The sequence below is a fragment of the Schistocerca serialis genome, chromosome 1 (genome assembly GCF_023864345.2).
Source record: "Schistocerca serialis cubense isolate TAMUIC-IGC-003099 chromosome 1, iqSchSeri2.2, whole genome shotgun sequence".
NCBI lineage: Eukaryota > Metazoa > Arthropoda > Insecta > Orthoptera > Acrididae > Schistocerca > Schistocerca serialis.
In genome coordinates this window covers 1,101,763,908-1,101,778,716 of record NC_064638.1, presented here as the reverse complement: position 1 = coordinate 1,101,778,716, position 14,809 = coordinate 1,101,763,908, and the positions used below count along the sequence as shown (strand labels likewise).

Here is a 14,809-nt window from a genome sequence, read left to right as displayed (position 1 = left end):
TAGAATGTAGAAACGGCATAAAAATGATGACCAGTGGTAACGGGAAGGTTGATCATCTGGCAAAGGAAGTAAAAAAAAAAGGTTATATCTCAAACTGAAGTTTCCTACAAATTATTTAATAGCTGTCTGACTGAGAATTCCGAATCAATAGCGAGAAGAATGGAACACCTCTGAAGTCAATAGGAGCATGCGTGACGTGCGGATGCAATCGACGATCCCGTGTAAACTTTGGTTTAAGGGCTGCTCCTTGCAAGAACCATCACTATGATTTGCAGAATGAAATGTGGTCGGGGCTGTTTTCCCTCAGTTCTTTATAAGAATTAACATTAAGAAAACGTCATTCTGTGTTCGTAATAATGAATCGATCAGATACATCGTGTATCTCCCATAAAGACGCCAGAGAAGAATTTGTGCTTCAGTTGAGAATTTTAGGGCTGCTCTTACGGCTTCCACAAAATGTCAGTTCAGTCTTCAACCACGACGTTCTGAAAGTGTTTACATTACTTATTTAGTTTATGTCGAGCAACCGTCTTATACGAGGTGATGTATGCGTTAATATATGGTTTCTGTATCTTAGGACAGAGATGTGTGCGAAATATGTGTTGTTTAAATAAGTGTCACTGTTTGTTGTGTATCTTAGTTGGCCAGTTTATGACATACAATTTTTTATTTAGATCATAAGTTATTTTATGTGTTTTCTATAACGTTTATCATTTCCATGTTTCGACTATCTCTGTGTAGTACTCGGCTCTACCTTCAACTTTCTTCAATCACAGATTTAATGTAATGTCCTCCTGGTGAAAGAACATAGGCAGGGCGAAAAAATAAAATTTGTCTTTACGTTATCCCACGTGTTTTATTCCTCTGTATAAGGCAGGAACCGACTTCAGTTCCTCTTTTGATATCTCTATTATTCATCATGTTACCCTCCATTCAAAGGCTGTTGCACGCGGCTACCGTTATTTTGGTTTGTAAATAATTGATTCCAGCTATCAGTCGTCCTTTGGAATTTTTATTGCCAGATCTAGATTTCGGCTAGCAACTAGCCATTCTCAATGCACTATCCTTTTTTGGTCAATGCATGTAATGCCTGTTGGTCTGGCTTTGTACACAGTTCATGGAATGCCGGCCGAAGTGGCCGTGCGGTTAAAGGCGCTGCAGTCTGGAACCGCAAGACCGCTACGGCCGCAGGTTCGAATCCTGCCTCGGGCATGGATGTTTGTGATGTCCTTAGGTTAGTTAGGTTTAACTAGTTCTAAGTTCTAGGGGACTAATGACCTCAGCAGTTGAGTCCCATAGTGCTCAGAGCCATTTGAACCATTTGAACAGTTCATGGAATACTCATGTATTCCATGAAAGGGAGGGAAGCGGTTCATGATAACTTACGTTGGTGGCCGGTCGTGAAAGCAGAGCCAGAGGATCTGCCTTCCAAAAAGACGTCTGTTCTGTTCGAGGTCTCTATTGCAAGACAGAAAAGCTACTGTGTTCGGCACCGCAGAAGACTCCAGCGTCCACACACGTGATCCTTATTGCGTGCACGCTGTTGCCTAAAACTAATGGCGTAAATTCGCAAGCAGTTTGAGCAAAAGTCTCAGGGCGTCTCCTGTCAGCAGCTTTAACTGGACAGAACTGCCTCGGTTTTGAAAGGCAAGCGACTTGCGTCAGGTAGACACGGCGTGAATTACTCTGGGAGAAAACTTCTAAAGATTCCACTGAACCTTTGAAATAAATTTTTTAAACTAATTCCCTAAAATATTCCTTGATTGGCTGCCATCCTGTACAATTACGCCATCCCAGCGTCACAGTAACCGAAGCGCGTGAGGTGTGTGAAATGTACCAGTAGACAGCCAGTATACGACAGTGGTGGTGTGATACATGACGTCATGTGTGTGTGTGTTTGTGTTTGGCAGGCAAGTCGCTGCCGGTGCACTGCGTGGTGGAGGCGGTGTCGGCGGTCGGCTTCCGCCGGCGGCCGGTCGTCGAGACGGACAGCTACGTCATCATCCCCGTGGCGACGGCGTTCGCCGACCTGGTGGGCGCGGCACTCGTGCGCCTCGGCTATCCCAGCGACATGGTCGCCGCCGCCAGGGGTGAGTGCACTACAGTAGGGACACAGTGTCAGCAGGCGGGGAGCTCAGCTGTGAACGTGCTGCCTTGTGTCGTCATGGAATCAGCGAGCTCCCGTTGTACTAGCAAACTACTGTGTAGATTTAGTATTCCAAGACTTGTTGCTTCTTGCCTTTCACTGGATGAGTACCATCCAATAATACTGCGAGACTGCAGTCTGGCATTTCATGTTCCTTCATCGGCTTCAGGCCAGACTATCATATAAATAACAGTTGAGAAAAATAAAAATCTACTTCATTTGCTTTTCAGCTTACTGCTTTACCAAAAACACAAAAAGAAAAACGTTGCAAGTGAAATAGTGCAATTGAAGAGTCTGCTTTACCACGAGAGTACACTGTGGATAAATGCTTGATTCTTTTATGTTTGATAATAAAATCTATGGATGAACTCTTACGAGATGGAAACAGAACACTGACACAAAGTAATAATATCGTACTAGATTAATATTATCTTCCTGACTGGCGCCTATTCTTTCTGTTATGTAATGTCTATAAGGTCGTTACAGAAAATAAATTCCAGAAGCGTATTTTTAGTCACATTCCTCTAATGTTCGTGAAAGAAACGAGAATACCCACATATCAAAACATAGCCTTGTGTAGCAGAAACCATTGCTTGTTGATACGGGAAAAATAAATAAATACGAGGGCTACTCGGGAAATAAGTTCCGATCGATTGCGAAATGGAAACGACTGTGAAAATCTGATGAATCTTTGCAGAGATGTGTTGGGCAGTGCCTCTTGTATGCCCGTCGATCGCGTCGCGTAGACCTTTTTTGCAGTTCTCAGTACACAGTGAGCACGGAAAAATGCATAAAAAGTAGCGTCTCCTACCAAGAAGAGGGCCTCGTGAGAGATTTCGCCTGATGTCATGCAACCCACATAACACAACTGTTACGCGGTCCCTTCTGCAGGAGCAATGAAGATACTTCTGCAGCGTTTCCGATGGGAAGCGTTTGATCAGATCAGCCACAATGCAGCCCGTAACTGGCTGCTCCTCAGTTTCATCTCTGCTCACATGAACCGCTGGCTTCGAAGGCAACTTTTGGCACTGTCAACGAGGCGGCTGCCAGCTATGACGAGGGAACGGAAGGATGGCACAACTGTACGGCAAATGTCTTCAGTCGGAGCGGTGACTATGTAGAGAAGCGGCGGGAAGGTGTAGCTAACTGTTCCAAATACAACATTTTTGATTTTCACAGTGATTTCCATTTCGGGACCGGACGGAACTTACTTTCCGAATAGCCCTCGTAAACATAAATGTGAGAGCACTATTATAGCCCCTCACGAAACATTGTGACTGTCGAGGGAATGCACTCACTTTCTGTTTTGACACAGGTTGAGTACTCTTTCTAGAGTTACATACCAAGCTACGGAGGATATAATTACTACAGCAGATAGGATGATCATTCATGAATAACATTTTCTACATTTTCACTGTAAATGGGTGCTGCTTCCTTCGATAATTCTCATGCGTATTTTACACTAGACTGTACATTATATTTACTGATGAAGTAAATCTTTGAAATTGATTGCAGACATTTTCATACAGTTTAGCGATATTTACGATGGTAAGCAGAAAACAATCTGCACAATATTATTATAATTTATTAAAACACTACAAAAAGTACGAAATAATTTTTCAACATTCACCCGGCTTTTCATTGCTTTTGGTCGTTATACAAGCTTACCAAAACTCTCAGAACGAACAGAGGGAAAAAGCGCAAATTGCAGTCTGTTTTCTGTCAAGGGAGTCTTGTAAATGAGCACGCAGCTTTCTAAGTTGGCTATGAGAAAAGTTTTATTGAGAAAACAATATCTAGACAACGAGCTATTTTCTTCTTGTATAAATCACAAGTTTAAAAAGCGTCAACTGATAGGTGGAGACTGTCGTTCGGAATCAAATAATTATCTATGCGCCATAAATCTAAAAAGCGTTGGAATGAGGTGATGTAACTGCCACACATGCTTCAACAGCTTTATTCACACCACTATTCTTTGGATTTTTTATTAAAGTGGAAAAATAAAATTAATGCAAGTTGTTACAAGTCATTCACATAAAATGACATTAGCTCCAGAACTTAACAACACTTGAAAATGCATTTTACAGGAAACAGAAGCGAGTTCGCTTAAGGCGCCCTTCGTTCAGCAAAGCTGGACGTGTTGTGGGAAGTAAGCCAAACCTCGACACCCCCTATCTTGGTGTCTTGCTAGGCAATTAGAGCAGCGGCGTTGGCAAACCAAAGCTGTCGAGGAAGCTTCGCTTGTGTCACTGATCTACGTTCCTACACAACTTAAATCACACAAATACCGTTCATATCGAGCGTGATAAACGCCACTTCTTTGCTTCGCGACAATAAGCTGCCTCTACTTATTCTTTTGGTCGCAGGCAACAGAACTAAACTCTGTCCGACCATGTCTCGGAAGGCCCAACGGCACCGATCGACCGCCGTGTCAACCACTGGGCGCCTACGTATGCGGTGACGGACGAGCATGCAGTTAGCACGTCGCTCTCCCATTCGCTGTCAGATTTCGTGACCGAGGCCGCTATCTCTCAATCGAGTGGCTCCTCAATTGATCTCTCAAAGACTGAGCGCCCGGTGCTGGCCAAAAGCGCCCGGCAGACCCGAACGGTCACTCATCCATGTACTAGCCGAGCCCGACAGCGCTTAACTTCGGCGGTCTCACTTTAACCGGTGTTAAAATTGCAATAAGTCCGTTGGCTAATCACAGGCAATGCAGCCGATAAATGTTCACGTTCTCGTGTAAATTTTAATTATTTCTGGATGAACGATGAGAATTCGCTCGGAACAGCAGTTCGTGATAACAGTTTTCCTTGGGGAATTGTGTTATCCATTATCCTGCCAAAAATTAATTCGAATGTACTAGTTGTTTGAAGCCACGTAAATTTAGCAGTTCCAAATGGAAGCATCTTATAGAACCAGTTTCTTCGAAATGACGAGAGTATATTCTAGCTTTTGCAACATTTACAACGTCTCTTCTGCAGCATTTGGACAATCAAATCTTTTGCAAATCTTCATCCTGGGGGAAATCATGAAGCACTGCTTTATTTCATTTTGTGTTAAGGTTGTGAGCATTACAGCCACCAATAGCACAGCTTGCCACTGCCTGCACACCGTCAAACCACTCGAACGTTCAAATCATTCACTGGACAAAAGCAACTAAGTGAAAACCATAATACTTCCGAAACGATATATTCTCCTACATACGAGCGCCAAGAGTTTCTCAGTGAGGTCATGCGCACTACAGCAGAAACGCATTATCTTCTGCACACTGCTTACTGCACCCTGATTACTGTGCCCTCGATCTCATGACCACCACCACCACCACTACCACTACTACTACTACTACTACTACTACTACTACTACCACCTCGAGAAAACTGATATGAGAAAGTTCAAACCTGCCAAAAGCGAAGAGAACGGTGCCATCTAGCGTTTGGCGAGCGCACTAAGCCGTACTGGCAACCTAAAGACGATTAGAATGAAAGTGCAGATACTAATCGATTTAAACTCATAATTTTGTAGGTAGAATTCTAATTATACGAACACTTCTCTCGCCTTTCACGTGCCTTTTACCTTGTTCTAGGTTCTGTCGTGATAAAAAACTGGAAACCCCTGAGCCTGGAGAAGATAGCAGAGGGCCCACTTGCCACGGTCGGAGACATCCTGGGCGAACTCAGCACGGTCGCCACGCTACGCATAGAAGTCTACAGGTCAGTATCTCTGTCTGCCTGCCTGTCTGTGGGTGTCGTGCATGTTTCAATCGTTTCTTGATAATAATACTGCGTAAAAGAAACTATACCGCCAGTTGTCGTGTTCTTAACGGAATTCTGAGAATTAGCAGCAGTCTCTCTCTTTTTCATTTCCGAGTTTCACGTAAAGGCACCAGGCTGTGTGATATTTCATGCAACACATAGTAGTGACAGATGACGTCCGTAACTATCGTATAGGAAAAGCGAGATTACTTCCATCCGCTAGTGCTGTATATTCCACTTCCATTGCCAGTTTACTGTGCCACCAAACTACATCACTTCATAAGTTACGTTACGCCTTAACAATCCAACAGAATTCTGTAATAAGCAGACCGCTTGATTCACCAAGGAAGCTGCTACACACAAGGTGGTTGTCGCAGCACCTCAAGGTCGCCAGATAGAGTCCCGGTGGTAGAATGGAATTTGTGCTGCAGTATTTTTTCGGCAATAGGGAAGAGATATGCTGGGATACAGCTACTGATCATCAGACTGTACGTCAACGTCGGCCGTCAAACCCTAAATCTCAGCGTTGTATTTTACGGAGCGATAACATTAAAACTATTTGCGGTAAGTGCGTCCACCAGGAGGAGATGTTAAGCACGGCGGGCCCCTTGATGCTTTGAGAATCGATATGGTACGGTTTCGGCACCAGTTTTCCGCTTCCACTTCACACAACAGTCGTCCGTTATGACCAAACCACAACGGTGTACTGAATAGTCATTGACTTCAGTTACCAATACGAAACATGTACTTATTCGAATCATCTATGGGCTTGATGCTGCAAATTCCGAGGCGCGTCATCTAACACCTTGGTACAATAACAATGTGAAATATCCCACTGTCACTAAACTAAATATCGAGTGCAATACAATTACCAATCTGAAACATCTGTCGATGTAAGGAAGGCAAAAACAGCCATCTAGACTAGGATCTTGTCAAGAGAATAACGTTGTAACTAATAGCAACGTGTGCAGAACGGACAGAAAGCGAGAAAATTTGATGCTGGGCTCACGAAATTGCTAGTTTCGGGTTTTAAACTATTTAACGGCTGTTAGGAGCCCGATATTATACAGATGTGGCACTCCATCGGGGGAAGCTGCCCAACACAGCCCGTTTTCTATGTAAGTTTCGTTTTGGAGCACGTGTAACTGGGCGATGAATAATTGTAGGCAATCAGCGGTGGTGAAGTAAGGCCGTTGCGGCGTAGCGGAGGTTAGGAAGGCGTGAAAACCACACTCTGAAGACGTCGTACAGGTGGACTACATCCTTGTCATGGTGCTGATCTCATCTTCACGCTGCATCTTTGCAAAGACTTTTATTCCTCCTTTTTTTTTTTTTACAGTCTGCTGGCGGTATCGGACAATCTGAGCCCAGTGCCGTGTGTATCATCTCGGCTATAGTTGTTGGGGAGAACTTTCTCACAGCTCTGGCTACCCGAGCTGAGCCGCTCGCTGCACGACGCAACCTCCGACGTGAGCGGAGTATCTGCCCACCAATCCCTCATACACGCCATGCTAGTAATGAGTAACAGCTGGGTGTAATGCAACTGCTGCCTCGTATTGCATCCAGGTCGAATCTGATCTCCTTTCAAGAATGGTTGCTTCGAATGTAGCGTTAACGTAAAGACGTAAGCATTTCTAAAGATGGCCTAAATTTATTAAGACAGTTATAGAAAAAATAGCATCCAGTCTTGATTTTCATCTTTTGTGTAATATGCCAAACATCAACTGGCATTCGCATGATCACACCACGTAAACAACACGCAAATCGTCACGAAAACTTTGGTAATAGTTCTGCCTGACACATTTAGACGAATAATTATCCGTAAACAAGTGCTTAAAATGTGGTTCAGAATGGTGCTTTGTGTTCGGATTTCTAGTCTAGAAAACGCTTCAAGATTCACGTATAATTTTACCACGAGTAACCTTCTCGTCTTCCTTAGATTCTAACAGAAAACACATCATTGCTGTCCGTATCACCTGAAGAAAACTTCCAGGTGGGTCGTAGAAATTTAACACATGAAAATGTGAAGGTCCACCCCATCCGCAAGCATATCTTCAAGCATTCTCGCGTAGAAAACCTCACGAATCACTTGGATTACTATCATTGCTTATCGTAGAAACGGGAGACTAAGAAGGAACCATGGGAAACTAGTTTGTTTACAGGACAGGTTATCTACGGAACAGTTCTACGACCTATGTTTGAATATTGATGAAGCATATGGGACTGAAAGGAAAGATCCAGAGTATAAAAAGGGCAATTTCTAATGGTCTCAGGGTTGTGTGACTGAAGAGAGATTTAAGTACCAGGAGCCCGAAGAAATACGCCGTGCATCTCGCGTAGGACAGCTCAGCAAAGACAAAGAACCGGCTTTCAGGGAGGAAATGAGCATATTTTTCAGCCCACTACCTAGTATCCCAGATGGCCGGCTAAATAACGTCGGTCAAATTACATCTTTCACTGATGCTTATATTCTTTCGTGCTTTCCACGATTCATTCGTAAATGGAACGATAACGTGCGGTACCTTATAATGTGATAATAAAAAATAACCAGGTCTGCACAAAGTGAAGCCTTTGGCGCAACATTTAGAGCTATATTACTACTCTGCATTTCACATGTACGCTCTCAAATCAAAATTATCCGGACATCTATTAAGGACATTAATACGGGATATGTCCACCTTTCACCTTTAAGACGGCTTGCACTCTACAAGACACACTTTCAATGAGGGTGTGAATGTCTTCCTGCAGGCCCAAAACGGGGGAGGGCAGTAATGTGGTTCACTTTGTTTAGAACGAAGTCGACAAACAATTGTGAAGAAGTTAACGTCATTGTATCTACAATCCCTATCCGTAATCTAGCAAACGACTACGAAGATTTCAGTACGTTGCTAGGGGGCATGTCAAAATTGACAGGGCAGTCCCCGTTGAAACCATGTTATAGCACCAGAAACGGCTCGTCACCGGCTCCGAATGAGAAGTCTCGTCCGTCCACTCGAACGGAGACTTTTTTTTTTCAACACGAACACCGGAATGTTTCTTATTAAAAGTCCACGGTGAATTGTGGACTTATATATACAACTCAGCTATTCAATCTTTAACGAAACCGATGCGGACGAAAAGCTACAACCCGCTTATCTTCCGTTGAAAAACTGTGAGCATACATATTCACACCAGTTTGCAAAGCATTCAAGATAGTCCACTGTTACATTCTTAATACAAATCACCGTAACCTGTTGAGGTGTTGCCGTGTAAACCACGTCACTGTTTAATTTAATTAAATTTACTATAATGCTCACAGCGTCTTAGTTTGCTTGACAAATTGTCCTTAACTTTGATGCTCATTTTTAGATCTTTGTGAATCGAAAAAAATAAATATTGGCTTAATTACGGTGTTCTCGCAAACTCAAGCCAAATCTGTGACGGTTCAATATTTTATAGGACTTGGAATTAATTCGAAGACTAGGAAAGATTTATAATTAAAGAATGTTGTTCTTCCGTTTAGCTATTAGTCTTCTCCGTGACGGCAGTTTGACAGTATTAACTCACTGTAATTGTTTCCGTTATAAACTAGGGACAGAAAGGGTGACCTAATTGCTGTAATTTTCATGAACCAGAGACTATTAAATAGTTCCGAGATAACATAACTTCACATTTTCTTGGTGATTTCGAGACGATGGTTGTAGAATATGAGTAAAGTTTATCGTCATCAACATATCATCAACAACAACAAGCATCACCATCCACAAAATTAGTTTTTTTTATTCATTCACTAAAATAAATTAAGTAAATATTCCAAAATTCGAATCAGGAATAACTGCCAACATGAATAACTTAGAAGTAGATATCCTCGGTGAAGCTTGAATCACTTAATAAAGACAATGTTAGTATATCAGATTCCTTTCAGATGATACAATACTCCCTACGCTTATCAGTGATATGCAAGACCTCGCTCAACAAAAGATCCGCACAAAAAGACCGGAAAGTTGCACAGGCCACACTAGTACTCAAGAAAGGAAATAGGAGGATTTCGATGAATGTTTACTCATATCAATGACGTCAGTTTGCAGTAGGATTATGAAATCTTTACTGTGTTCGAACATTACGAATTATCTTGAGGGAAACTACTGACTCACAGTCAGCACGAATTCGGAAAAAATAACACAACTAGCTCTTTATTCTCACAAAGTAATTAGTAGGCCTACTATCGACACTGGATCTTAAACAGATTCCGTATTTCTAGATTTCCAGAAGGCTTTTGACACCGTTCCTAACAAGAAACTTTAAATCAAACTGCGTATCTATGAGGTATCGCTTCCGTTGTGTGACTGGATTCATGATTTCCTATCAGAAAGCTCACAGTTATAAGTAACGACGGAAAATCATCGAGTAAATCAGAAGCGATATACGGCGTTCCTCAAGAAAGTGTTACAGGGTTTCCGCTGTTTCTAATATATATAAACAATTTAGGAGACTATCTGAGCAGTCCTCTTAGATTATTGACAGATGATGCTGTCGTTTACTGCATAATGAAGTTATCAGAAGATAAAAACCAACTGCAAAATGGTTTAGACAAAATATCTGTATGGTGAGAGAAGCGGTAATTATTTCTGAATAAGAAGTAGTGTGAGGCGGTCCGCATCAGCACGAAGAGAAATCCGTTAAATTTCTGTTACACGAATGTAAGGGCTGTCAATTCGACTAAATAACTAAGAATTACAATTATTAACAAATTGAAATGGAAATATCACACAGATAATGCCATGGGGAATGCAAACCAAAGCCTGCGTTTTATTGGCGGAACCCTTACAACAGGTCTACTAAAGAGATTGCTTGCACTATGCTTGTCTGTCGTCTCTTAGAGTATTGTTGTGTGGTATGATCTTACCTGATAGGGTTAATGGAATACTTCGAGAAAGTCCAGAGGAGGTCAGCTGGTTTCGTATTATCGAGAAATAGGGGATACAAGCGAGTTAGGGTAAGAATCATTAAAACAACGGCGTTTTTCGTTGCGGCGAGATCTTTTCACGACGTGTCGGTCGCCAGTTTTCTTTTCTGAAGGTGAAAATATTTTATTGTTGGCAACCTAAACAGGGAGAAATCGTAATAAGAGAAATCAGAGCTCGCAGAGAAATATTTAAGTGATCATTTTTCCCACGCGCTGTTAGTGTGTGGGAGGGCAGAGAAATATCCTAAAGATGGTTCGAAGAACCCTCTGCCTGGCACTTAAGTGTGAATTGTAGAGTAATCATGTAGATGCAGATGGCAGCCGCTGCGAAACTGAGATGGTCTGTATGCTTCTTAGTGCACAACTGTTTTCAGTGATAAACACCCATGTTTTAGTCATTTACTGTTTTTAATGTAGGAAAATCCTTCCTTCGTCCATTGGTCATGCATCCGCCTCCATTCGTCGCCAATAGACTCAAAGTTCGTTACCCCGCACGCGCCTCTCCCCCTTTCGGTCAGAGTGCAAGAGATCACAGTCGGTGGCACATCAGCGTGTCCGCGCTTAAGCTACGTACGCTACATTCCACTTATCAGCACACACCATTGCCAGCATAACTCAACAGCGAAGCCGAAGGTAGTCACATCGTTAAGGTGGTGTAAACAGTCTTTCATTGCCGTCGGAACCTTTCGTCTTTAGCGACAAGGTAATTGCATTCGACGTGTGACAGCGAGCTGTGTTCTGTTCCAGGGCGCGGCCCACCGTGATGTCCGAGATAAAGGACAAGCTGTTGCGTCTGCTGCTACTCCACTCGCACACGATGCTGGCGTCCAGCGGCTGCCCGCTCGACGAGGTAAGTCTGTCGCCCTCAATGTGCGCTTAAAAGTTGTTGTGTAAAGGTGATAGAGTAACAAACGTTGAAACTTAACCCACACACCAGTTCTAAGCGCCTTAGCAGCACCAGACTTAACAGTGGTCATACATTTTTCCGTAGCCGGCCGAGGTGGCCGAGCGTTTCTAGGCGCTACAGTCTGGAACCGCGCGACCGCTACGGTGGCAGGTTCGAACCCTGCCTCTGGTATGGATGTGTGTGATGTCCTTAGGTTAGTTAGGTTTAAGTAGTTCTAAGTTCTAGGGGACTGGTGAGCTCAGAAGTTAAGTCCCATAGTGCTACGAGCCATTTGAACATTTTTCCGTATTTCAAGAGAGCTTCCATTCATTACGCCAAATGGAAATTTTGTCCAAGCCCATTTGCATTTTCTCAGTGTTGTACAATAATATTTTCCAGTAGACTATGGCGTACTCAGATAACACACTAACAGAGCTGTACTACTGATAAATCGTTTGTTTACACTGCTTGACAAAAAAAAATTAAAAAAAAAGTGATATTGTTTCAGTGATTATAAAATCAAGTTAAACTTTCAAAGAACTATACAGTAAGAGTCGTATTATCAGTTTATAAATACTACGTTGCTTCCACCCCTCCCCCACCCCCCCGCTCCCCACCCCCGCTCCCACCCCTTTGGCGTGGATGATGTATGCACTCATTCGGTTCGGTTGGGAACGGTGGCATTTAGACATACCCATGACTGTTGTAAATGGTTGTTGAAGTTCTGGATACTGGCACTGCTGGTCCCAAACATATTGTATCGGGGATGTATCTGGGAATCTTGCTGGCCACGGGAGTAGCTCAGCATCGCACAGACAGTTCATAACAAGTGCCATTTGTGGACGAGCATTGCCAACTCGACGATACTATCGAATGAGAGGTAACACATGAGGGCTCTGGACTGCCTTGATGTACCGTTGTGGCGTCGAAGTTTACATGCAGCCGTGACCTGAAGTCACACCCAATGACTCCTCAAACCATAACGACAGGAAAACACAGCTGCGCGTCTCGAGCCCTCTTCTCATGTCGGCTCCATACTTGCCGACGATGTCATTCGGAATGTTGCAGAACTGCGATTTATTGCTGAACACAATCGACGCAATCATCAGTACTCCATGTGGGATCAATCCAAACAAAGCCATTTGTGTCGTGTTAACGGCATGCCTATGCGTGGGACGGTAATTCAATGCTGCTGCTTCTGTCCAGCCAATGGTGCTGGATGACACACTTTTTCTCGGACTACAGGCGCAGTGGTGCAAGTGTCAACGATATGCTTGGTGGTCAATACGGAGGCGTTACCTTGTGGTCAGACGTGATCGACCGAAGTCTGAAGGAGGAGTCTGCCTGCCGTCACGTTCCCAAGCAGACCATCATCAGCCACTCTCACATCTGAACGCCCCACAAATCCGGATACTGCACGTGTCCAATAGCCAGCCAAATGGAGACCCACAATGACGACTTTTGAAACACTCTCAGTTACTGTTAACGTTGCGACAAGGCGCAGTTATCTGTCTACGAGGCCTCGCAACAACGCTGAACGGGACACCACTAATGCAGTCTAATGGTCGTTCCACCTTTCATAGAGAATTTCGTCTCTAATCACTTACATACTCGCCGAAGGTGTGTTCATGTACGAAGTTACATTGACTTACATACTCGCCGAAGGTGTGTTCATGTACGAAGTTACATTGACATCCGACCATGTCCTCTGGATGCTTCATTATTTTTTGTGTATGGTGATGTTTACTTACACACTGTATGTTCTATTTCACCTCATTGGGGAACACCCGATGTTACTTCTGCTACTATTGAATGTTTGCCGTTCAGTATAACTTATTGAGTGCTGTTAGTCAAATATTTTTTGAGCCAGTCACATATCTGCGAAGATACTCTGTATGATTCTATATCACTTAGCAGTCGACGATGTGATGCAGTGTCTAGTAACTTTTAGAAATCTAGGAAGTAGGAATGTATTTGTTCGCCTGCGTTTACTGTTTACAGCATACCACATCTGAACAGTAAGGAAGTTGTCTTTCACACGAGTGATTTTCCCGAATCAGTTGCCATCCTTTGAGAGAAATTTGTTTTCCGTCCAGGAACGTCATAATGTCAGACTTTACAGTATGGTCTAAAATAAGAAGATCCAAAGGAAAGCGAGGCGCTTCGTCTCGGAATTGATAAGTAAGCTTGAAAACGTTACAGAGACGCTCAAGAAATTCCGAAAAGCTATAAGAGACATGGTGCCTTTCATGGACAGGTAGGCAACATTTTGCTATTTCCAACATACATGTTGCGGAATAGCCATCAGAGGAATTCTGGTCCATTCGGAGGCTTATCTCCAACTGTGTTTCTCGCACTGCAATCGCTGACGCATGAGGTAATGGGGGACAGTGATTCTAGTACTCGAAGTAACCCATTCTAAACACTGTGAGATGGTCTGTGGAGTACAGATGTAGGTGGAAAGATGTAGCTCCTGCTTTTGTCAATGAACTATTTGAACATTACTCAGAAGAGGTTTGGAGCAAGCATGGAAAGTCTAATCTGAGTCGCCAAATGTAGATTTGAACCACTCTTTTCCAATAAATAAATAAATAAATAAATTCCGAGTCAGAGGCTTTATTATTTATCTCCTTCCTGTATGGGTATTTGCTCCTAGGAGGCAGACTGCAACCCCTTGGCTCCTCTGTGTACGGCCCTCGTCTATTAATTAAACCCCGGCAGCAGGCTAATGCGCTGTAGTGTCGGCGCGGATTATCGCTCTATCTGGAATTTACTGATGCCGGATTCCGTGTGTACAGAAGAATTAAATTAAACTTCCTCCCACAGGCGTCGCCGGAAATCCCGCCTCCGTAATCCTTCGTGTGTGTGTGTGTGTGTGTGTGTGTGTGTGTGTGTGTGTGTGTGTGTTGGGATGCCGCTCAATGTGATTCACACAGCTGCATGCGTTTGTTCGAAGGATACAACTGCGCTTCGTAACCAGCCACTGTTAGGCCAAGCTTTCAATTGTAACTAGGGTCAGACTTGGTATTCGCTGAGGCCCAGATTTCGATACTGATCTTAATTCCTTCGAATCTTCA

At 43.3% G+C, this 14,809-nt stretch overlaps 1 protein-coding gene across 1 annotated transcript in view; it reads left to right on the top strand.

The window, feature by feature from the left end:
* Positions 1-14,809, top strand: part of LOC126455687 (uncharacterized) — a 647,280-nt gene that overhangs the window by 560,655 nt on the left and 71,816 nt on the right. Inside the window, exons 6-8 of the mRNA XM_050091455.1 lie at positions 1,911-2,090; positions 5,733-5,859; positions 11,594-11,696. Coding sequence (XP_049947412.1) covers positions 1,911-2,090; positions 5,733-5,859; positions 11,594-11,696 — 410 coding nt within the window. The remainder of the gene's footprint in view (positions 1-1,910; positions 2,091-5,732; positions 5,860-11,593; positions 11,697-14,809) is intronic.